This window comes from Stegodyphus dumicola, chromosome 3, assembly GCF_044657685.1.
Source record: "Stegodyphus dumicola isolate Sdum_Otavi_A_Nest chromosome 3, ASM4465768v1".
NCBI lineage: Eukaryota > Metazoa > Arthropoda > Arachnida > Araneae > Eresidae > Stegodyphus > Stegodyphus dumicola.
Window position 1 is genome coordinate 13,109,599 of NC_140770.1, and position 24,685 is coordinate 13,134,283.

General features: G+C 31.3%; 1 protein-coding gene across 5 annotated transcripts in view; it reads left to right on the forward strand.

Annotated features, from left to right (window-relative positions):
- Window positions 1-24,085, forward strand: part of Sec31 (COPII coat complex component secretory 31) — a 120,899-nt gene extending 96,814 nt beyond the window's left edge. For 3 of the 5 annotated variants that reach the window (XM_085812578.1, XM_085812577.1, XM_085812580.1), the window contains 6 exons: window positions 1,827-1,915; window positions 8,439-8,581; window positions 11,019-11,225; window positions 19,078-19,197; window positions 19,300-19,371; window positions 23,120-24,085. In XM_085812578.1, coding sequence (XP_085668704.1) covers window positions 1,827-1,915; window positions 8,439-8,581; window positions 11,019-11,225; window positions 19,078-19,197; window positions 19,300-19,371; window positions 23,120-23,308 — 820 coding nt within the window. In that variant the 3' untranslated portion in view covers window positions 23,309-24,085. The remainder of the gene's footprint in view (window positions 1-1,826; window positions 1,916-8,438; window positions 8,582-11,018; window positions 11,226-19,077; window positions 19,198-19,299; window positions 19,372-23,119) is intronic. The other 2 variants (XM_085812579.1, XM_085812581.1) reach the window with 1 other exon arrangement.
- The last annotated feature ends 600 nt before the right edge of the window (window positions 24,086-24,685 follow it).

Here is a 24,685-nt window from a genome sequence, read left to right on the forward strand (position 1 = left end):
ATCTTTCTATGCTTTAGATTATTATGTAAAAATTATCAGTTATATATTATTAATGGCTTATAATTATGGGTAATTACTTTTAATAAACTTCAGAATTTTCTTTTATTTAAATACTGTATTAATGTATATATTTTTAATTATCTGGATTTTATATAAAGATTATTATGTTTGATTTCATATTTTCAAGAGAAATTTTGGAAAGCATATTCATTTAAAACCTGTGATAAAAATTGGACATTTGAAAGGAGATATCTGAAACTCGTGCGGCAAGGGGCAAAAAGTTAAAGTTCGCTCAACTCGCATGGTCTTCGACCATCTAGAATATACCGCCTCTGAACTCGTTTCTGATCAGTTTGTGCCAACTCATGACCGCATTAGTGTGGATTGGCTGCTATAAAATAAAGCCCATTATATATTTTTCAATACAATGGGCTTTATTTTATATTCAAGAAACTGAAAAATCTTTAAATAAGAAAAATCGTATTGTAGTTTCTACAAACCATTCCTTGTAGTTACTTTGGTAACAAGATATAAAAAATAATGCAATCTCTATTTTATTTGTTTAAACTCCATGAAAATATGAATTCATAGTAGTTTAAAAAAAAAATTATAGATATATTTCTTGCTGTAGCATTGAAGGGAAAATGTAATAAAAAAGCAGATGAAACACAATAAATAATTTCTGATGAACCAATTTTTAAAAATAAACAGACGATTGTTATTTTATGAGAAAGAAAAAGATGCTTTAGCATTCAGATTTTAGAAACTATTTTTTCCTCCCCTTTTCAAAAGAAATAAATAAATAAGATTGTACATCCAGCAGTAGCATTATAAAATATTGGTTAATATTTTGTGTGTAAGTGTGATAGTTAAAATGTAACATTTTACATAAGTATTTACTTATGTAAAATGTAACATTTTACATAAGTATTTACTTATGTAAAATGAATGAACTTTTAAAGTAACATTTAAATGTTACTTAATGAACTTTTAAAGTAACATTTTAGTATTTTAAAAGTGCTATCATGTTTCGATGCTTTTAAATAAACTTATAAGTAACAAAATGGGAGATCTTTGGGGGGAGGGGGGAGATAAATTCAAATGAAGATTGAATTTGTAAGAAAAGGTCTTATCTTCTTATGCCATAAAATGAAAGGCGATACAGCACCCCTTATTCATTTTGGGGGGAATGGGATAGAATCCATATGTCATTATTGTTGAGAAATGACCAGCCACCTTAATATAACTTCCACGATTAGGGTTGCCAGTAAATAGTAAGGAAAAGCAGGTTTTCCAGGTTTGCAATGAAATTGCCCATTTAACGACATTTCATAGACAGAGCGAGAACATTCTAGAACAAATTCTTACTGTTTTGCCCCAGAATGTTTTCAAAGGTTCAGAGATTAGCTCAAAAGTGATTGGTCGAGTCGGGAGCTGTATTTAGTGTTTTGCCATGAAGCTGCTTTCGCAGTTATAGCCTGATAGCCAGAAGACTGTGTTTGTAATAGTTTTTTGATGATTGTAAATGTGTCTTTGGAACTCTTGTGTGAAATACTGGGGAATAAATTGTGTTCTGATTCATGTGTTGTTGTCAATTATTCCAAATCCATGAGCCCATGGAACACAACATTGTGAAGAATGTAGAATTCTCACTTTTATTTCTCTTATGTCAAAACAGGCACATAGATAAGCTTTTTCTACATTTCTAAATTTATACAAATGAGCATTTTGGCTTGTACATTTTTACGGTATCATAGTTTCATTGTACATAAATATAAAAATTTATGCAACATTTAAAATCTTGGAAATTTGTAAACTTTTTTTAGTGTTGGTGGAAATGTTGCATATCCTCCTGCTAGTGCTAGTACAGGTGCTCCTTTCTATCAACAAACGGCTTTTAATGCCTACCCACCAGGTGAGTTTTCTTGTTTTATTTTGTGAATTTTATTATCCTTTTTCACATTCTTTCCTTTTAGTTTTTAACCAAAAATAAAAATCTACTGAAACATTATTTTATAATACATTGTTAATTTGTTTGTTAATTATTCTCAGTAATAAATGTTTAATAATTTATTCTTTCAATTATAAAAGGTCCAAGTATATTGTAATTCAAGATTTATACAGCATGTCAACGTGATTTAGGAACATGACAAATCATTTCATATACAATGAATTCTCATTAATTCCAGTATATGCAGTTTAGTAAAACTATTGGAATTACTGAACATATTTTATTAAACTAAATTTAAAGATGCCATACTGTAGGAAATAACTAAGTTGTGAATATTCATTTGCTCTATCTGTCAGTATAGATTTAAATTTAAGCCCGAAAAAAATGTTTTGGTTTGCCATAGATTTTAAATAAAACTATTGATTTTCCAAGAGAGTCGGTTTTCTCTTTTTGAGGAGCAACAAAATTTTTACAAAATAAGAGGAGTTACTATCATTTTTATAGTGGATAATGAGCAGAGTAAAGCGAACATGAATGTAACACCATCTGTCAAGGAAAACTGTATTTTATAACCAATATTTGATTTTAAAACAATTTTATAAACTGATAGAAAGATGAAATGGAATGACAAAGCTATAATAGTATTTCTAATAGTGGGATTTTTAGCCGAAAGGAGCATTAGCTCAGATGGGCTGTTCACTATAAACGGTGTATAGTAGAAGTCCAGAAATCCGCAGATGTTACGTTTTTCATCGTTGCAAGCAGTTAAATCATCGTTAAAATCATGAGTGCATTTCTTATCTGCCATTGTATTAAAAAAGGCTGAAATTTAAAATATTCTTAATTTATCCACAAAATATCCAGATAAAAAAAAAAAAGGCAGCACTAAATAATCTCGTGAAATAACAAAGCTCAGAAAATACAATGTGAAACGTGAACTTGAAAGAAGAGTTGAGTGAACTGTCTTTTTTACCTTGATGCAGATTAGAGGAGAAAAACTTTTATCACGATGTCAATAATTTGGTATTTCTGTTATGACTCATCATTATTCGGTAATTATGATGTCATTATTCGGTAAGTATTTTTTCTTTGATATTTTGTACTCAATGTTTTGGTTTCCTGAATCTATAAACTGAATGTTTATATTTTGAGAGGAAACGTGGATTTGAGGAGTTGGCAGATTTCGGTATTTGACTGTATCAGTTTTTAAATTGTTGGCACCAAATATTTTTGCCTATATTATATTTAAAGATATAAAAAATGAAAGATCTGCATGAATGTATGTATGTTTTTTGCATTATGAAAAAACGACGGTAACTAAAGCCATCCTATTTTGAATAACTTAATTCTCCACACAAATAGCCTGGAAGCCTGATTTTCAAATTTGCTTTATTATCTATTTAATATTTTGTAAAACTTGAAGGAATTTTTTATTAACGAACTCAATGATTTCGAAGCGAGCAATGTATGGAAAAAAAATCTTTTTTAGCATGTGAGACTGTGTATCAGAAATTCTAAAGCTATGCTGTTTTGAAATATTTTGGGATATAGCCCTTTAATTGAATTTTATGTGGTTAAGTGTGAAGAACATGACATTTAATAAATAAAGGCAGCAAAAAAATGTTAAAAAAAAAAAAAAAAAACTTTGGGGTTAATATATAACCTGAAAGCTTTCAGATTTTTTATTAGTAAAGTAAAATATATGTACATATTCTGGATGTTGTTCTGATTACATACTGAGCTGGTTTGTTTGTTTTTTTTTTTTTTTAATGGCAAAGTGAAAATTTTTAAAAGGCAGTAACTATGAGAAAAAGTCCTCTCTCAGTGGCAAGAGGATTTCAAATAATTGAGTTCATAAGACAGCAAAGATTCTGAAGAACAAACTTTGAGACTATGAAATAAATAACAGAAGAAAGACACCATGTTTTTGCGTAGCAGGGGCATGAATTAGCATGGAAATGGAATGCAAACAGATCAAAAAAATGGTTTACAGTAAACAGTATTTCTGAATTCAGATTCATTGTGGTTATTTAGAATATCAAAGAGAATTAACATATTTAAATTCAAAAGTGAACTTTATGGATGGATCATTCATAACAGATAAAATATTAACATTAATATTACCATCAAAAAATACAAATGTGTTATCATTCTGAGCCAGAAAAAAAAAATTATCAATTAGTTTGACTTCAATAATAGTGCATGTAAATGTCAGTAACTACCTGACTTAAAGTTTATCTATGAGCAATAAAGTCCTTCCACTTAATGATAATTATTTTAGAAAATGAAGTGCATCTAACTCGTAACTTAAGTGAGAAAAATTAAGTCTTGAATTCCAAAATATATGAAATGAAATTTATATACTGAAATTCAAGAATTAATTTCTCAAAGACAAATCCTAGTCACAAAATATTTTAATGCTCTCTGAAGTGCAACATTAGTAAACAGTGATTTAATGTTAAAAGAATTTTTTTCTGTTGGTGTATATGTAATTGGTTTTATTATTATATCAAAAATACATAAATTAAGGACCTTTTTTTTTATTTCCTATCATTAAATCGACAAAAAAGGGGGATCAAGCTTTTAAAATGCATACAACAAAAGCAAATAATGAAAGTATGAATTTGTACAGTTAAAATGTACATGAAGTACATTTGAATTTATTTATTTACATTTGAATGTAAATAAATACATTCAAATGTTGTTTATTTTGTTTTTAACTAACCAAATCTCTGTTCCATGTGTGTTGTTCAATAATAACTTGATGAAAAGATATATTAAGATAAATAGTATATACTGTTTCCTTATTATGCCAAAAGTAACACATGTTAGTGAAATTTTGATTCTGATCAACTTTCTCATAGGTCACCAGTGAGTAAAATTTGATCCAAACATATAGCAGTCATTGATGCATAGGTTCTGTTTGCGACTATTGCAACATGTTGTTGCTTGTTCACAATGGTTTATTCATGATGAAGCATGAAATAATATTTCCTCTTAGCACAGACTCAAATATTGCCATATGAATATTATTTTTTTTATTTGCTAACTGATTAGATAGGGTGCCCCCATAGACTTGGTTGGTGGTGGATTTCCCTCCTACTTTGAAAATCACTGATTTATACCATTAGCATATGTATAATAAAGGTTTCAAATTCTTTATATTTCTAGTGCACTTTCCTTTATTTTAGTTTTTATGCAATTTAAAAATTTTTATACTTGTGTAGTGATTATTTTTGATAAAGTATGAAGTAAGGGAGAACATCTGTCCCCAGTTGCAGCATCCAGGTGGTGCCAAATTGACGCCACGAAGTTTTTTTAATGAAATGTTTTCCATTCTTGGCACACAGAAAGTGGCGCAAATTCTTCAATTGTCCCCGGGTGCTGGAATCCTAGCTATGCCACTGCCTGTTACAGACCAAGGCTGCCTCTCCAAGTGTCCTCCACCTGACCCCATTCGGCACAATAGCCCTCCATCGGTTAATTCCATTTAACCTCAAATCATTTTTGAAATCATCTATCCATCTATTGGGTGGTGTTTCTTTTCGTCTTATTCAACTCAATTCTCTAGAAGGATATCTTTTTGTTTGGAAATGCATCATCCTATCTGAACACATAGCCCAGCCATCTGATACGATATGCCTTTACGGTTATCATAATATCAGCTTCATCATATTTCCTATATTTTCCATATAGTTCATGATTATAGAGAATCCTCCACGTGCCATTTTGTTGTACCGATCCAAAGATCTTTCTTAGGATTTTTCTTTCAAAAATTGGTATCAGGTCTTTCTCTGCTCTATTAAGTATCCAACATTCACTTCTATAAGGGGCAACAGGCCTTATTAAAGTTTTATATAAATTAAATCTAGTTTTTGTGTTGATTAGTTTGGATTTAAATTGTTTTTTAAGGCCATAGTAACATGTATTAGTCATAAATATTCTATTTATTTTGTCTTCGTTAATCATTAGGCCCATCTTCCTTGCTGCATTTTCAAGTGAGACAAATGCCTCTACCACAGCCCGTTTGGATCACCCAATGATATCAATATCATCATCAAAAGCCAGCAGTTGAATAATTATGTGCAAGGTTGTTCCACTTGGGTTTATTCCAGGGTCTCGTATGGCCTTTTCTAGAACTATATTAAACAACAGGCAAGATAGTGAGTCTTCCTGTCTTAATCCTTTCTCAGTATAAAAAGGTTCCGAAAGATATGTTGAAATTTTTATTATATGTATCATTTTTCTAAGAGTCATCCTTGTGAGACTTATCACTTTCTTTGGGATATTAAATTTCAACATTGCTTCAAGTGGTTTTTCTCTGTTAATACTGTCATAGGCAGCTTTAAATTCAACGAACAGATGGTAGATGTCAATATTATATTCTTTAGTTCTTTCGAAAATTTGTCTAATGCAATTGATCAGTTGCTGTTTTTCCCTTCTGGAATCTGGAATCTTCTGGAATCTTTTTCCCTTCTGGAAGTGGTAATTCCCAATAACATTAGAAGTATATGTAAGCAGTCGTTTATACAAAATAATGGAGAAAATTTTCTATGCTGAATTCAGTAGGTAATTCCTTTGTAATTACAACATTCTAGCTTGTCTCCTGTTTTATAAATAGAACAAAGAGATCCTTCTTCCCACTCAGAGGGTATTTGTTCCTGTGTCCATATACAATAAATTAGATAATGAATTGCTTTATTTAAATTTGTTTCATTCTTGTTTAAAAGCTCTGCCTTGATGCCATCGAGTCCAGCTGATTTATTATTATTTAGCTTTTTGATTGCCAGTTCAACATTATATAGAGTTGGTGGGTTATGCTACATAACCTCGCCTTCACAACTCATAGGTAGCATGTTATTTAAGATTTTTTCTCCTTTTTTCTGTCCAAAAGCAAAATGTTAAAATACTCAAACTAACAAACTAGAACTTCCTCCATGTCTCTGGTGATTTCTCCATTTTTTTTCCCCTGCAAGTTTTTGTTCTCGGATTAAAATCAGCTCTGATGTTATTTATCTGCTGATAAAATTTCTTAGCTTCTTTTTGTGTTTTCAGAGTTTCAATATCTCTGTAAACTTCATCCGGGTAGGGTCGCTTTTCCTTTCTATGAATTCTCTTCTCCTCTCTTCTTAATTCCTTGTACCTTTTCTCTGCATTTCTAGTGTAATAATGTCTTTGAATCATTCAGTCTATATACCTCATTCTTCCTTTTTGTAATCTCACTGCATTCCTCATAAAACCAATGATTGTGTTTTCCTGGTATTCCGGTATTTTTTTCTCAGATGCTTCAACAATAATTTTGTTTAGATTTTGCCAAGCATTCTTAGCTGTTGGGGTTTTCCCCTTGTTGACAATTTAATCTGTAGTTCTCTCCTATACTTCTCAATTAACTGTTTTCTTCAGTTGTTCAATATCACACTTTTCAGACTTTTGATCTCTCCAGAATAGAAGAGAAACACGGCAATGTGGCAATCAAAATTGCAATTACAACCTTGTATTTAGCGTACACATATTGAGTTCGAGGGCAGCTAAAGGTCCCTCCTCATCAGGAGAACGAAATTACTAGAAAGGGGAAAAAGAAGAAAAATAAAGCATCGGCAAAGGAGTCTCAGAAACACGTGGTCGTTAACAGCACTGCACGTGGTCATAACTGGATTTTGAATCAGAGTTACACTGGACGCCTACTTTTACTGAGCCAGGCTATCTGATCAAACATATAACACATAGACTGAAACACACAAAAAAAAAAAAACTCTCCTTTTATTGTAAGATCTGTAGTGGTCAGATGTATGCTTACACTTAATTTTATTTTAACATGTAAAAGAACGTTGTTGTATTCATAGTTGACAGAAGTATTATTGTTTTTGTGTATTGGTTTATGCCCCATTGCAGAAAATGCTGTTTCCATTCAATGAGGCCTAATATCTTTAATTTACCTTCTATAGTATAAAAGTTTATTGCTCATCAATGCAAAATGTGTCCCAGAAAAATCATTTAACTGTTACTTAATAGCAATGATATAAAGTAATATGTAATACTTTTTTCAAAAAGCAAGTGTTATTTCATATCAATGGTGAATAAAACACCATAGTACATTATTTGCAAAATTTTGAATTGTGTTTTGTATGTGCATTGTTTTTTTGCATGTAAAACGTTGTAAGTAATTTGCATTACATGTTAGAAATTTTGTGATATGTTTTCCTAATCATTTTATTTCATTAAAAAAGTGCAGAAACAAATGCTTCAAAAAGAAAATTCGAAATTGCAGGGTGTGGCCTGATTCGAAATTCTTTAAATTGTAATATTTTTGTCAAGATTAAGTATTATGGTTTAGCAATATTAGATATTACTGTGTTATTTGATAAAATTTGCACTGAGGTATTAGACTATAATCTGAAGTTTTTAAATTCAGATTTTTATTTATTTGTAAATAGTTTTCTAACTTTGTATTTCATATAAAACTTTTCTTTTGTAAATATATATTTAGGGGCACAAATGCAACCTCAGGCTGCTCCTCTTCCTCCTCCTGCACAACCATCATCCATATCTCAGGCTCCCTTACCCAGTTGTTACAATGAAGTCAAGCCTGGATGGAATGATCCTCCTCTATTAAAACAAGCTCCTGTCAAAGTAAGTAATGTGATAACACTAGAAAATGTGACAAAAGAAGAGTCATAAGTCTTGAAATAAGAGTGTTACTACTAAGCTATCTGATGCTTATCTCATGTATCTTAGTCTTTAAAGTGAACGTCCACAATCTCATTTTGTTGTTGTCTTTTATGGAATTATTAATTATAGCAGGTTGCTGTAAAGTGTTTAAACATTTAATGCATGTTATAATAATTTGGCTTCATTTCATTTTTTACGTTTGAAAAGATACTTTTTCATATCAGATAGATAACATATAACGGAGGACATGAGCACCATTATCCCTACCCTAATGGTTAATTGGTTTAGTACCATGTTTGCCTTTGTCTAGAATAAAACCCCCTAGTTGGGGGCCACACAGTCATCTCGTACCTGGCCCTTGAGACCCTGCTTGATGCATGGCCCCTATAATCAGCTGTATCTAAGTGGTGACTGGGATTTTGTTTTGAACACATAGAATTGTGTACATTACCATAAGACAGCTATTTTTAACATATTCTTTACAGGATTCGAATTTTATTTCAGTTTCAAATTATACATTAATATCACATTTTTATCAATGTTTACTATAAACTTGAATATAGAATTTTTCAACATATAAAAGAGGTACTAATAATCATAATGGATGAATGCATAATAAATAAAACATAATAGATATGTACATAGTAAAGGTGTAATTCCTAAAAAATTTTTAATGGTAATAAAAATGGTAAGTGTGAAATAAATACTTTTCTTAAAGTCCATAAACATATCTATCATAACCTGCTTCCTAATTTTAGGGAAGTCCTAATTTGTTCTTGAATATAGTGCCAGGAGTTAGCTATTATATTAGGTATGTAATTGCTGTTAGTGTCTTTCTTATAAAATTTGAAAAATTATATGATAAAAAAGTTACCTTATGATAGTTCTTTATAGTCCTTCATGTAGTGTATCTTTCTTAGAAAATGTCATAATTTGTCCTTGGTAAAATACTTTTGAAACTTATTCCTTCATTCTTCTTTAAGAAATGCTCTTTCCCTTAATCTTCCTTTCTGATGTCTCATTTGTTAAATCTTCCTTTCTTAAAGAATCCATCTTTATGAATTACTTGTTAACATATTCTTTCCATTTTCTTTTTAATACCTTTTCCCTCTATATCTTTTTCCTTTGAAGCCTCCTTCTTCTGCCTTTACATAGGCATAGTAGTCCTTCATTACGAGTTATATTTTTTATACTGACCCTAATTCATGTCAGAAAGTTTATAATTCTCCCTCTTTCGTGCCAGATAGATGTCCCCCAATGGCAAAATACTTAAAATTTCTGAATACTGGTAGTTTGACCTGTGTTCAAATCCTGTGAGCTGCACCAGTGGCCGAATGGTTAAAGACCACCAAAGACTCATATTTTGACTGGGGCTCACACCCAGGTGAATGTGTGCATGGTTGAATTTTGGAATTTTGTCCATGTGTAGCTTGAATACAAACTAGTTTCCTATACAGAGTCCCTCAATCAAACATTCTTTTCTTTAGGCACATAGCTTTCTTGTTCTTTGCCCTATTCAAGTACTTACCCATGAAATCTGGTGAATTTGCTGGCTGTATGGGTGTTTTCGTGGTTTTTCTCCATGTGTAATGTGAATATGAGAAAGTCTTCCGCACAGGCATGTCTTCCCTTTACCAGATACTCCTAATGTGCTTTGATCTTGCGAACGGGCTGACTGCATGGGTGTTTTCATGGTTTTCCCCATGTGTAACGTGTATACGAGCTAGTTTCCCTTAGAAAGTCCTCTACAAAGGCATCCCTTCCCTTAGGCAGATAGCCCTTGAGGCTTTGCCGTAATTAAATAAGCAAACCAAAACAAAACAAACCTAATGTGCATTGCTATAACTTATAACTGAATCTTTGTCAGATGTAAATTTCGGATTATCATTATTGGTGAAATCATATTTACCTGTTAATTTATCAAATCTATCAGTTTATTAGATGAAGTTATTAGATCTATCTCCCCCCCCCAAAAGGAAGAAAGACTAGAAATGTATTTTTAGCATTAAATCATATTTCCTTAAAAAAAACATTTTATTATAATCTTCAATCAAGCTAGAAAAGCTGCTTTTTCTTTCAAGTGATATTTCTTTAGTTCTTTTAACCTTATACCTATATCAGAAATAAAATTTTTTGATATTTTACATGTGTCACTACTGAATTCTGTAACTTATTCTGGTAATTTTACTTGAGAGCTTTTTGTTAAACTTGCATTTTTAACTTTCCTCTTCTTTTATACTTTTTACTTAAAAAATGTACAAGTACTTACTGCTGTGTATTGTGTAAATTGATTTTGCATAATTTTTTTGCAGTTTTATCATTTTGTTTGTTGAATATTATAGTTTGAAAAATGTTAAATTTGTTTCTATATTTCACTATAATAATTCAAATGTTGTAGCAGCGTAGTACAAGCTTTGAAACTCCAACTCCAATAACATCACCATTTCCTGATGTACCGGTTCCAGAGCCACAAATGCTTCCCCAGAATCAAAATGCTCCTCCTGGTGGCTATTTTACGCCTCAGTATCCTTCACAACCTCCGGCATCGTTGATGAATCCGACACCTCCGGTTCCAAACCCAGTGCCTGAGGAATTGGCAAAACCAGTAAGGAATCAATTACACTAAATTTTCTTTAAGAGTAATATGCATAATACGTGAAAATGTTTTTGAGAATAATATTCTTTAAGTTTCCCTGTTGGCCAATCTGTTAATATCTATATTTGTGAAATTACTTTAAAGAACTTTAGTGTATTTATGTGATCTAATGTGAAAAGCAAATTATTTGTTCTACTTAGTCAATTTATATTGGCAAAGTTAAACTATCAAAACATAATTGACTACAAATATATCACTTGATTTTTTTAACTTATTTATTTTTTATAAACTTCTAGTAATTTTACTTCAATGCATTGAGTACTGAGTGCACTAATTATTGCATTGGATTATGGTAATTAAGTTGTAATTTTTCATATTAAACTTTCTTCAAACTGTAGAACTCTGAAAAGCTGAAATGTGGCTAAGTGAAAGAATTAAATTTTCTTCAAGATAGTTACATTAAAACCTTTAGATATTGCATTTTACAACCTATTGGTGAGAATATCACCCAACCCCCCAAAAAACTTTCCTGCTGTTTTCTGAATTTATAATTCCAATTAATTTTAATATTTTGAATTACTTTTCATGTGAATTGCAATTTTTGAGTCTGCTTTTTTTAAAGTACAGTGATGCAATGTTATTAAGAGATCTGAAGTTAAATTTAGAAGATTATTAAAAGCAGAATGCTGCTCTTTCCTTGTTTAATTCACTGAATTATGATTCTCCCAAGTTATATATGAAGTTTAAAGTATTGAGACTTAACTTTTTCTTTCTGTTTTGTACAGATTTATCTTTAGTAGCAAGAAATAGTTTAAAAAAAGCCTTTTGTGCGTAGCATGCCTTTGTAAAACTAGTTTCCGTTAACAAAGACTTTCATGAGCATTAATTATTTCCTTGCTTTTACTCTTGTGTTTTGGCTTACATAATTATTATTTGTATATTTATTTATTAGCCCAAAGGATGTTAGCCCAGAAGTGCTATTAATTTCAATTTGGTATTTTGCATTGATTCACTTTTCAAACTGTTGCCACCAGCTATTACAACCCTGTATTATATTTAAAGAAATTAAATAATGAAGAATCTGCATAAATGTATCTATGTTTCTTGCATTATGATAAAACAATGGTACCTAGAGACATCGAATTTTGAATAACTTATTCCTCCAGCAAATATGGGCATCTGAAAGTCTAAATTTGGAATTTGTTGTATTATCTATTTCATATTTTGTCAGACATTAAAGGATTTTTGATTGAGGAACTCAACGATTTTAAAGTGATAAATGGCAACACTGTACGAAAAAAACATTTTTCATCTCCTGCGTGCAAGACTGTATCAGAAATCCTAAAGATATGCTCATTTAAAAATTATTTTGCGATATTGCTGGTGAGCTGAATTTTATGGTTTAAGTGTGAAGAACATGATATTTAATAAAGGTAACACGCAAAACATTAAAAAAAGCTCCTTTGGGCATAAGGTAAAATCTGAAAGCTTTCAGATTTTTACTTAGAAAAATTATAAAACTGCTTTAAAATGAATTCTGAAGAGAATTTTTCTTGACATCTGTACGAACGTACGTACATACATATCTCACATAACTCAAAAACGAGTAGCCTCAGAACGTTGAAATTTTGTATATAGGACTGTTATAACGTGTAGATTTGCACCTCGTATTTTGGTTGCAATCGACCGCACCAAAGGTATATAAATTAATTTATATATATATCCACTCTGTTACCCAGCTCGGCGATCTCAGTTTCTTTACTCTTATATGTTTGTAAATTGTATATTTTTTGCTTTAAAAATGATTGAATTATGCTGTTCTTATCTTCTGGTTAAGGTTGCTTAAGTGCCGCTAAGCCTAATAATTTTTTTGATGCCAGCCATTGCTTGTTTAAATTTGAAACAGCAGAATAGTGGATTTGTTGCCAATCTAGAGAAACGTACCTTCGCAACAACAAAGATAACGCCTTCATTTATAATTGCGAATTATATCATGCTTAATCCTTTCTGGAATTTACCTCATAATTTTTAATACAGATATTTTGGGTTTTTATGTATTTTTGCCTTGTCGCGAAGTGAGAACTGAATTAATTGAATGAGAAATACTCAATCCTCTGTGAAAAACTGTTTCTTTTTTTCTAGCTTAATTTCTTTTATACATTGTTCTAGCTTTATTATAGTATTTGAATAGAACATGTGGCAACCATTAGATAATTCCTTAAATGATATAAATTTTGTGCATTCTGAGTTATGATATGAACATAGTCAAAGCTCCCTGGTATGTGAGAAATGCGGATATTCAGCGTGACCTGAAAGTAAAAGCCATGCACGAACAGATATTAATCTCATCTCATAATTTCTTCGAAAGTTTAAGTAACTGAGGATACGCCTCCCTCCGAAGTTTGTGTGACTACGATCCTACAATTGAAAGCATGGTAAAAAGACCCCGCACAATACACCATAACGCATCTTGGTAACTGTAAATATGTAAATAGTTCATTTTTCTTTGTATTTAATCAGGTATTTTGTATTCATGACTGTAAACTTTGTTTAATTGAAAGATTTGAAGTGGAAGTTGTGCTACTTTTTTCATTGACATGCCCACATGGGCGTATCTGCAAATAAAGTTTTAACGTGTTTTCATGTGATGTAGTGATTGCAAATTCTACAAAATTTTATGAACTTTGTGTTTTGAGCCAAAGACAATTATGTGTGAATACAAATTCTAATTCTTATGAACTTTGTGTTTTTGACGAAAGTCTGATTGAACTTTGACGTTTCGGTGCATGTTAAGGACATTACTGATTCATTGAACACAGACTTAAACTGTTTTCATATCCTGTTGCAAAGTGCTCTCAATTCAGACTTCTTCTTAAATAACTCCGAATTAATATCTAGCAGAGACTGAATGCGACCATTAGTAAAAGATTGCTTCACAACTTAAGATCTTTGGAAACTTTTGCTTCCTCACAACCAGATTACTCCAAACCTTAGAGTTTTTGAATGCAGTCTTTGCCTCTGGGTGATGTACCAATAGTACATTTTCTTTTTGATACAAACGTGAAAGGCCTAAGGCATACTTGATCTATTGTTGATGACTCACAGTAGTTGGTACCAAATGCGAGTGAAGGTAAAGGTTATAATATGAACGAAATATAATACTGTTAAGTGAACCTAATGCCACAGTGTCACTATGGTAAACAAATAGGGTGAATTTTAAAGAATGCATTTGTTCTATTGTGGTTTATGCGCTGTTTGCGAAGTAGATTTAATTCAATCCAATAAGTTTAAATGAAATGCAAGAAAAAATTCGTATAATTTAATATTCCCTATGTAAATACGCATATACTTTCTTTGTCGCTCTAAATATTCTAAAACTCAATATTCAAATCAAAATATAAAGAAATTTCGCTTACCTGTCAGACGCAGCAAGGATTCTCGCCTTTTGTTATTTTCTCTAAATTTTATTGACGACACAATAAATACATTTACAATAAAGGGAAGCACATATAAACTTTAGTTAGTGTTTCACATTCGCGTTACATCTCTCTCAATCATCAAAGTTTTGCTCCAAGGAATTCAAGCGCACACAGCACCATCTGGTGCAATACAGTTTTTACACCGTACAAGGAAGTCATGTGGTGTACACATCAGATTTTTTTATTTATGTTTAATGGAGGAAAAAATATACAGGAAGTCCCTTTAACCTGAGAATTCTTGTGAGTGGAGAGAGCTACAGCTTAGCAAGTGAGGTGACGGTATAGTGAAATTACTACACTTGACATAATGCAAACGACTGTAGCGGCCGTAATTGCGAAAGTTTGAAGACTGGCATTGCAAATCAAAAATGAAAACAGGTAGAGCAAAATTTCCAATTAAAAAGTTTTAGGGCATCAATTAATTAGCACAAAACTACATTTGGGTTTACATGAATAAGATAAACTGTTGCCTGTATACCCAAAGATGTCCACAATTTAAGTGTTCTATTTTGTGTAATTGTTTGAAAGGAATAGCCACAGGTATTAAGAAATAAGAACCTTTTTGTTGCAAAAAATACGTACTTATGTCAAAACAGTCTGATAACATCACATGCACACACACACACACACAAAAAAAAAAAAAAAAAAAAAAAAAAATCGGAAAGTGTTCAGATTTTATATTATGCTCAAAGGGGTGTTTTTTAACGTTTTGTTTGTTACCTTTGCTTATTAAATATCATGTTCTTCTCACTTAAACTATAAAATTGAATTCAACAGCAATATCACAAAATATTTAAAAGAGTGTATCTTTAGCATTTCCGACACACGGTCTCGCACGTTGGAGATAAAATTTTTTCTAATGCAGTGTTCCCATTGCTCGCTTTGAAATTGTGGAGTTTGCTAATAAAAATTTCTTTAATGTTTGGAAAAATATGAAATAAATAAAACAATTTCAAAATTTGGGCTTCTAGACGCCCATATTCGAGTGGAGGACTACATTCAAAATTGGATGTTTCTAGTTACTGTCGTTTTTTCACAGTGCAAGAAAGTTACATACAATCATGCAGATTCTTCATTATTTAATTTCTTTAAGTATAATGCAGTTGTCTGATATTTGGTGGCAACAATTTGAAAAGTGAACCAACAACGCAAAATGCCAAAACAAAATGAATAGCCCTTCTGAGCAAATTGCCCCTTTGGGCTAAAAAATCTGCACAAGCAAGCTGTCACACAGTGATAGTAAGTTAATGTTTGTATGAAGTGAGTGCCAACACCTTATAAAGTAAACATTTCATCCTAATTAATTGATGCTCTGAAACTTTCTAATTGAAAATTGTGCTCTATTCCTTTTTAATGCCTATCTTCCAAATTTCCCCACTAGGGACACTGCTGTTCTTTGCATTAGATCTGGCATAGTCGCTTTAAGGTGCGTTCAGACGTGGGCATAAAGCGCATAGAGGCATAGTCATAAGGGCATAAAATACGGGAGACCCGTTCACACCTGCAGAACGACGTGTAAGCCGTGGCCAATGAGAGAAGCTAAATTTGCACATGCGTGGAATGTCTACAACTTTCCCGTGCTGTTCTCCCGCTGGATTGATTTCGCGCGTTCACTCTGCTTGTTTTTTTCGTTGTGTCATGGCCTTTTTCAGCTCGCCATTATCTGCCCTTCTCATTAGCCAAGAGGCAACGGAAGAAGGTAAAAAACGAAATGGTCGAGAGATATTTTTTGAAAGACCGATACTGGTTGGCACATATATTTCTGTGCAAAGCAGTATGGAATATTTATGCATTGTACTGTAGTACTCTCTGTATTATAAACATGCACATGCATATTTATATATATAAAACCTTCTTCAATTTTTATATATAATTTCTCTTAGGAGAAATACAATATTCTAAATATGCCTAATTTAAAAAAAATCTTGAGGATAAATAACAGATATCCTGTATATAATATTTTTCCATTTTTGCAGGTGTGAAAGCAGTTAAGCTAAAAACAGTACTTACCGTACATTATTATTATTATTATTATTTTATTTTCAATCAAAAGGAACATGTTTCTATGACAGGGAAACGTGTGCTTAGCACTCCTTATTCACTGTCCCTGTCGATCACTATAGTAGTTTCCTGCACTACCAGTATCAATTATCACTAGTACTAGTATCCCACAACTGGTCACAATGACCAGCAATCACAACTAGAACAATACTAGGAAACGTTCACCCAACAATGTATTTTATGCTCAATCATTAAATACATTTTGCTGTGTTGCCAGCTGTTTGTATACATCTATTTTTTATAATTTGCATGTATAAGCACCCCTGAATTTAATTTCAACATATGCTGTCATTTTTATTTATGACCAAATCTCAAAAGTAATTTCACATTGACAAATTTTAGGTACCCAAGTCTTCAAATACATTAAAATTATAAACATTCATACCTTATCCAGGAATTTCTATCAGCAAAATAGCATGAATTCAATGATCAAAATTCCATTCAAATGATAGTAATAAAGAGTGGATAATAATAACAAATACTGTTCATTAAATTATAGTCCATGTTACGAATTATGTGTGCTATTCAATTTCATTTAAAGTAAATTCCTTTCATGGAGAACGTAAATAAAAAACAGAACAGAACTTCAACAGGAGACAAAACTGTTTAGACTCTTGACTGTTTTAAGGATATTTCACTACATTTTTTCCTTCTTGGAATTCAAGAGCATTTTCTCAAAAGATTAATCTTTTATTACTTATACAAAGCTTACACCATTGAATTGACTATTGTGATTATTCTTAAATAAGTGAAAATAATTTTTTCTTTTTTCTTTAATATTTTTACTGTTAAAAAACACAGCAGATTCTTAATATTGATTTGATGTTTTAGTAAAATTAATTCATGAAGTTTGTTTGGAAAGAAAATCAGCATTTAAAGCAAATAGGAACACAGTATTTCCAGCTTTTTCAATAAATTTATTCTTAAATACAAAAATAATTAAACAAAATAAAAATTATAGTAATATTTTTTTTTAATTATAGACAGAAAGAAAGTAATAATAATAATTTACACAGAAAAAATAAAATGAAAAATATTGGATGGGATCAATCATCTACAGGATCATACACAGCATGCATAATCCTCAGCTTAACTTTCGCTTTACGAGTTTCATCCATATTTTTCAATATAAATTGAAAAATTCATTAAAAAATGCATGTCATTATCATAGATTTCTTGCGAGATAAACTCTTTATTTCGTTCGGATACGATTACAACTCATTATTTCATTCGGATACGATTACAACTCATTCGGATACGATGTGTTCCATGTTAAAAAAAAACGTCGCCTATGTGACAGCGAAATCATCTAAAGAAAGCTGCTTCGCTCTGATTGGTCGATGCTTATCCCAACCTCGTCGTAAAGTTAAAAACTTGGAACCCTATGCCACGATCCCTAAACCAGATTCTATGACATAGCAGAGACTGGTTGCCTTGGCGATGGAGCTCGGCTTTAACAACTTATGCCCCTTACGCCCTCGTTTGAATGGGGCCTTACTATACCATTGCCTCACTTGCTTAGCTATAGCTCTCTCCGTTTGAAAAAATTTTCAGGTTAAAGGGACTTCCCTCTACACCTTGTGTATTGAATTAAAGTATTAAAAATATAAAGCATTTTAATGAATTCTTGTTTGTTTAAAATGTTTTCTTCACCCGATTCATAATCTAAAATAGAAGAGGAGAATATCATAAAACTACTTTGCATGCTTACAAAGAAGCTCATCTCTAAAATAATTTGATTTCCACTTACGCACTGAAAGCAATAAAAAACAGGGAGGGTAACCTATATGGATGCTTGGCTTTGAAGATTTTCCAAGAAGAGCAGTCCTTTGGGAAAATGAAATAAATTTCATTGAAGTGCAATTTCCTTCAGTTAACCGATGGGTAGGCAGTAGGGAATTCGAACTGATATTATCTCTGAGGATGTTGAAACCTGTCTTATGAATAATAGATTTTGTAAACTCTAACTAAAAATAACTATTTTGGGGGAGAAAATAACAGATTAAAATTACAAATGAGGTAGTAAATGAAGTTTTCTTTTGAATATAAATCAGAGAAGGTTATACAGTTGAGTCATTAAGATATTTTGGGTCTTTGAAAAAAGTATACAGAGTAATGTACTTTCCAAGTGACGATTTTTAAGATGATTTAAAGATGTTTAATTGTATCATTGAAGAATTTGTTAGTGTCTTCCTTGTCAAATTATTAGATTTGAGATTATGTTAATTATTCATTGCTTGTCTAATTATTCATTATAGTGTAATTTGTACAAAATAAGTTATAAATAATATTTTGCATTTTGCCCCATTCTGTCTTCTTAGAATCCTCCTATTATTCCTGAGCCACCGAAAGAAAAAGGGCCAATTCCTCCAGAACATCAAGTTTTGCAAGATATCTTTGAAGATTTGAGAAGGCAGTGTCAACAAATAGCCACAAATCCTGTAAGTGTATCAAAATTATTTTCTTCGAGTGTGAAGCATACATTTAACTGTATTTAATTTTTGACATATCTAATTTTGTTTTTGTATGTATTAAAATTGTAGCAAACTAGGCGAAAATTAGATGACGTTGCAAAGAAACTGGAAAACTTATACGACAGACTTCGTGAAAATACGGTAAATGATTTTCCTGTTTTTCTAGGAAAATGACTTAAATCAGTTTTTTTTTTTTTTTTTTTTTTTTTTTCCTTGATGAATTTGATTTCTGAACCAAAGAAAAGAGTGCATATATGTATGCACTAATGCAGGTAATTCATGTCATGTTTTAATATCTAGATGAAGGAATCTGGTACTTTCTGGCCTCAGAAAACACTTTATTGCATAGTCGGAAGGATGAATGCATAAACCAAAGATTTCCAAATATGGCCGTTTAGAAACATAATTTTGTTGTAGGATAATTCACATCAGACCATCTTTCTGTAAATATTTTTTAATCATCATTGAACGCAATAATTTCCATGTACATGGGTTTTAAAGTACTATGTCATCTTAAGCAAATAAGCAGCAGTGTGGATCAGGAATGTCCTGCTAGGATGAAAGCATAGCGAAAAGAACATAGTGATTCAGAGGAAGAAGGGAGGGAGTCAAAAAGTTTTGGTTTACAGTTATTTGATTGAATAAGATGTATCTGCATTATGCATTACATAGGATTAAATGATTAATTAGGATAACACAGTTTAGACTTATAGTGCTATTTTTAAAATAGAGAGAGGAAGTCCCCAAATCAAATAAAAGGTTATAGCGAATTAAAATTAAGTTTGATTTCATATTTCTTTATCTTACATACATATATATGAAGAATTAACAAAACTCATAATATCTTCATTAAAATTTGTAAAATACAGAAAAACCTAAAACACCAGATAGTAAAAACAGTTAAATTTTTTGTTTTAAAATTGGTTTCTATGCCAAAACAAGGGATTCGGCCAAGGGACAGGAATACAAAATTGTACAAAACTGAAAGTTAACTTTGGTCAGGCAAATAGGCGATACTTTTAAATTGTCGATTATTCTATAACTGTTGTATGCAAAGTAACAGAAAAAAAAAACGTTAACCCCAAACACAAGAACGAAGAATTTAATTCAATCACTTTTAAATCAAAATGGGCACAATTTACCAACAAATAAGAATATTAAAATGGCTCACTGACCCGGTAAGTGTGTGGATATATTTATTTATACAAATGGCAAACATTTGGCCACAAAGCCATTAGTCTTGATCTTGCTTCCCAATCCTTAAGAACAACAAAATTAAGATAATAGTGCATCTGTAATATGCATAGAATAAAAATAACATAAAATAGCATAAAAATGTGTTATAATTTCATTTTATTAAGTCTTCAGAATAGGTTTGACTACATCACTTAAGGAAAAACAAGTGTTTTATCATTCACTCAAGTGTTTTATGAAGGTTTCCATAAGAAGCACTTTTAACAGCTTTTAGATCAATGAACTTTTTTTAATTAAGGTATTGTTTGTAACTAACCTGTTTTTGTGATATGGATTTATACTATTACTTGTCCTTTTCATTAGCTTTCACCTGGATGCAAGTGAGTTAAGACTATTTAAGATGTGGGTATCTGAGACATTGTCTCAGACTCTGTATCTAAGACATTAGAGTTTTTTGCAGTGACCTTCACAGTTTATTATTTACCCTCTCAAGCCAATGTTTTAGACTATTAAGTTTTTATTTCTGACTAGTATAAGTTAAATCATGCGAGTACAAGTTTTCCACAGTTTGCATAGTACCAGGTTACAGATCCATTTGTAATTGTGGTATTTAATGTTGTACTTTGAATTTCCTGTTTAACACCTGCAAGTGGTGGGGTTTGATTGTGCACTTAAGTTCTGCCTTCTGTTAAAATCAAGTTTTAATGAAAAGGTTTTTTTAAAACCTTCATAGGATTTTCTCATATTTCCACAGATGGAACAATAACTTGCTTGACAGGGACTTGCTCTGAAGGACACAAGTTAATTATTACACAAGTTCATACCCTATATAATGAACATTGTCATCTGATCAAACCAATCAGTGCTCATAATTCATATTAAGAATGGTCCATCTTATTCTGATATGTAACCAAGATGTTCTTAACTACCAATTTTGCTTAAAGATTTTTTTATTTTAATTGTTCCTTGAGGCAAGAAAACGGTTAATTCTGTAGCAGAAAAAAAAAAAAAAAAAAGCTTAAGGTTGCATTAATGCTATAACCTTTATAGAATCTGATATCGCAGGAAAATTCATGTTATGAAAGCTTTGTGGTATTATGGTCTAATCATCTGCCTATTGGGGAATGGTAATTTAATACCCACCAGCAGATTTTTCAAACATACTTCATTGGTGCATTTTATTTTCAGTAGCTATCTGCAGTGGAAAAAAAATGTTATCAGAGAAAACATCAAATAGTTTTATATTTTAATAGGAGAAAAGTAAAATATTGAAAGTTTTCAAGTTTCTCTCAGATGTAATGCTTTTTTAAGTCTAACGTTATTTCCAGCCCTTTTTAGAATTTAAGACTCACAAATGGCTGAGTTGAAAGGCTACTCAGTAGTCTGTAGCAGTGAGTTATGTGCATAGTTTTAATTGTAAATAAATATCTGATTAAATTCTGAAATCAAGCATTTAGTGTGATGCTCACGGTAATACGTGGTCCATAATAAGGTCTACCAGAATATTCTGTTCATTTCAGAAGTGAAAGAAGCTATATTTTTCATGTCTTTAGTAATATTTATTTTACAATTTCTGTCATTGACCTCTTGCCTGTGTGATGGTAATTTTTTTCTGTCACAGCACATTACAAAGAAAACTGTAGCTAGAACAAGCAGAGTTGAAAGAGAACAGCAAATCTGACTCCACTCTATAATCTGTAAATCTGTTTTGTGTCTGGCTTTAAATTCATGTTTGCTATATGTCTCAAAAAATGATCCAGCTTTAAATGCAGAGTAACGACTTGGATGTAAGGCATCCATTTCTTCGTGAAGGTTGCACAGTTTACAAGTTGGGGTTGAGATAATGTTATTTGATGCAGGTGTTTCTAATTATGGCCAGTAACAAAACTGTAGCCAGAACAGTATTTCTTTCTGGGTCATAAAACTCTGTTAATCCATACTTAGTGACTCTTCTTTTCAGTAAAATCCTTCCAAAAATCTTCTGCTTAGTCATTTTTGATTATATTAAAAGGTACTTGGATATGAATCCCTTTTTTTTTACTAACAAATCTGCCTTATTTCCATGAGAGGCACAGTGTGATGTATCCATTCTATGGCAACTTCTTTGTTCTCAGTTCTGCTGAAGTTCTGCTGAGGTTTTAAAATATCAGCAGACATTGATGATTCAAAAGAAATGGCTAGAAGAGCAGCTTTAGAATCAGACTGGTAATTTGTAGATACAATTTTTAAATATATGCTGTTCTAAGAGGCGAAGAACTCTATTAGTGCTTGGCTGACATCTGTTTCACTTTTGAATTTTTTCTCTTAAAAAAATTTTGTAAGGACAGGAACAAGTGATAATCAGAGGATTCTAGGTATTGTGAATATGCTGGGTATGGCTGAATTTCCCAGCCTAGCTCTGCAATTTCCGAACCAAAGCTGAACAGAACTTTCTGGTTGACCTTATAGATTGGTGAGCTGGGTATAATAGATTTTAGTTTATCTGGACTATTAGTTTCATGCTTAAATATAACTTAAGTTTGTGAAAATTAAATGTGTTTAAGCATGAAGATATGGACTTAAAATTTCAGAGATTCAAGCAGAAGCTTTCTTAATTTATGTGTTGATCTGAAATACTGATAACGAGCAGTTTTTTTATCATGAACCAGAAGTTTGATTAAATTTCGTTCACAGTACTTCCTTGATTTCTTTTCAGCTTACAAATCAAGTGACTCATGGCTTGCATCAGATAGTGCAAGCGATAATGCAAAGTGATTATTCAACTGCATTGGCAATCCATGGACAAATTGTTGGCAGTGCGAACTTTAGTGAAATCAGTGGATTTATGCCAAGCATAAAAGTGCTCTTACAAGTTGCATCTCAGCTCAACGTTTTTCTTCAATAAAAATAATTGATTTATAAATGAATAAATGCATTTTCAAATGAGCATTATGTCCAAACTTGTGGGTGCCAAATATGTTAATTTGGTGTGAAACCCAGGAAAAATCAAAAGATCAAATTTTTAACAATTATGCGGTTTTATCTTTAATTGCAAGCATTTTCCTTTATAGGATATATAAAATATCTGGCTTCATGCTATAAAAAGGGAAGAAACGAACCTTCTCCAGTTATTTTTGATTATGAAGGATTTCAGTCATCTGGTTTGTCAATATTAAAGAAATTAATTAAAAGGTTAATTAGGTAAAGATTAATTTTTGAGGTTGTGCAAAGTAATATTCGGATGATGAGTAATATATTTGTATACTTACGTTTTTCCCTTAACAGTAAATGCCTGCACTTTAAAAAATTTAGTGTTTTACTTAGAATAATAATTTTTCTATAGGTGTTTAATTTTCCATTAAATTATTTAGATATGGCTAAAGATATTTTATAGCCCTTTTTAAGCAAGTTTCTCGAAAATTTGTTGGATTTTTTTAATTACTAAAATTTGAAAATGCATTTTTCTGAAGATATTATAGGAAATAAATTTGTTAGAATGATTTATTTTTACAAGTATTCAATGTAAAGAAATTCCATTTATCTTTATATTGTTTAACTGCTTCCAGCATATTGCAATTCTGAAACCAAAATGTATTAAAAGTGAAAGTTTAACATTGCTGTTCAGACTTTTATATTGGATTCAAGTGTATCATAAGATATATAATAAATAAATTCATATATATTTGAAATTTTATTTATTCTGGTCTGGTCTGGCCTGGCCTGGCCTGGCCTGGCATGGCATTATTGTATTATTCATTACAAATAGGCAATTAAATCGTTACAAATATATATAATTAACTGTAGTACGGACAGAATAAAGGACTCATTTTTCCAAAACGGATTAAATGGATTTAAAATGATTTTAAAAGGGATTTTTTTCCTGACATCAGTACGTGCGTACGTATCTCTCATAACTCAGAAACGAGTAGCCTCAGAACGGCGAAATTTTGTAGATGAGACAACCATAACATCTAGTTGTACACCTCCCTTTTTTGTTACAATCGGCAGCACCAAATATATGTATAACGTTATCATCAGACTCAATTACAACCACTGCGTTTCTGTATCCGAATTTTGCCAACGAACTATGCTAAAGTTTTTAATTATAACAGTTCTTCAAAAAAAATTTGAAGTCGTCAGGGTAAAAGTTCCAATTTAAAATCAAGTGAAAGAATAAAATATTTTTATTGAATTTTAATTTGAAATAAGGTAGAAATACCAAAAAAAAAATTATAAATCGAGAATAGGAATTTGAAACTTACTCAGAAGAGGAAGAAGCAAT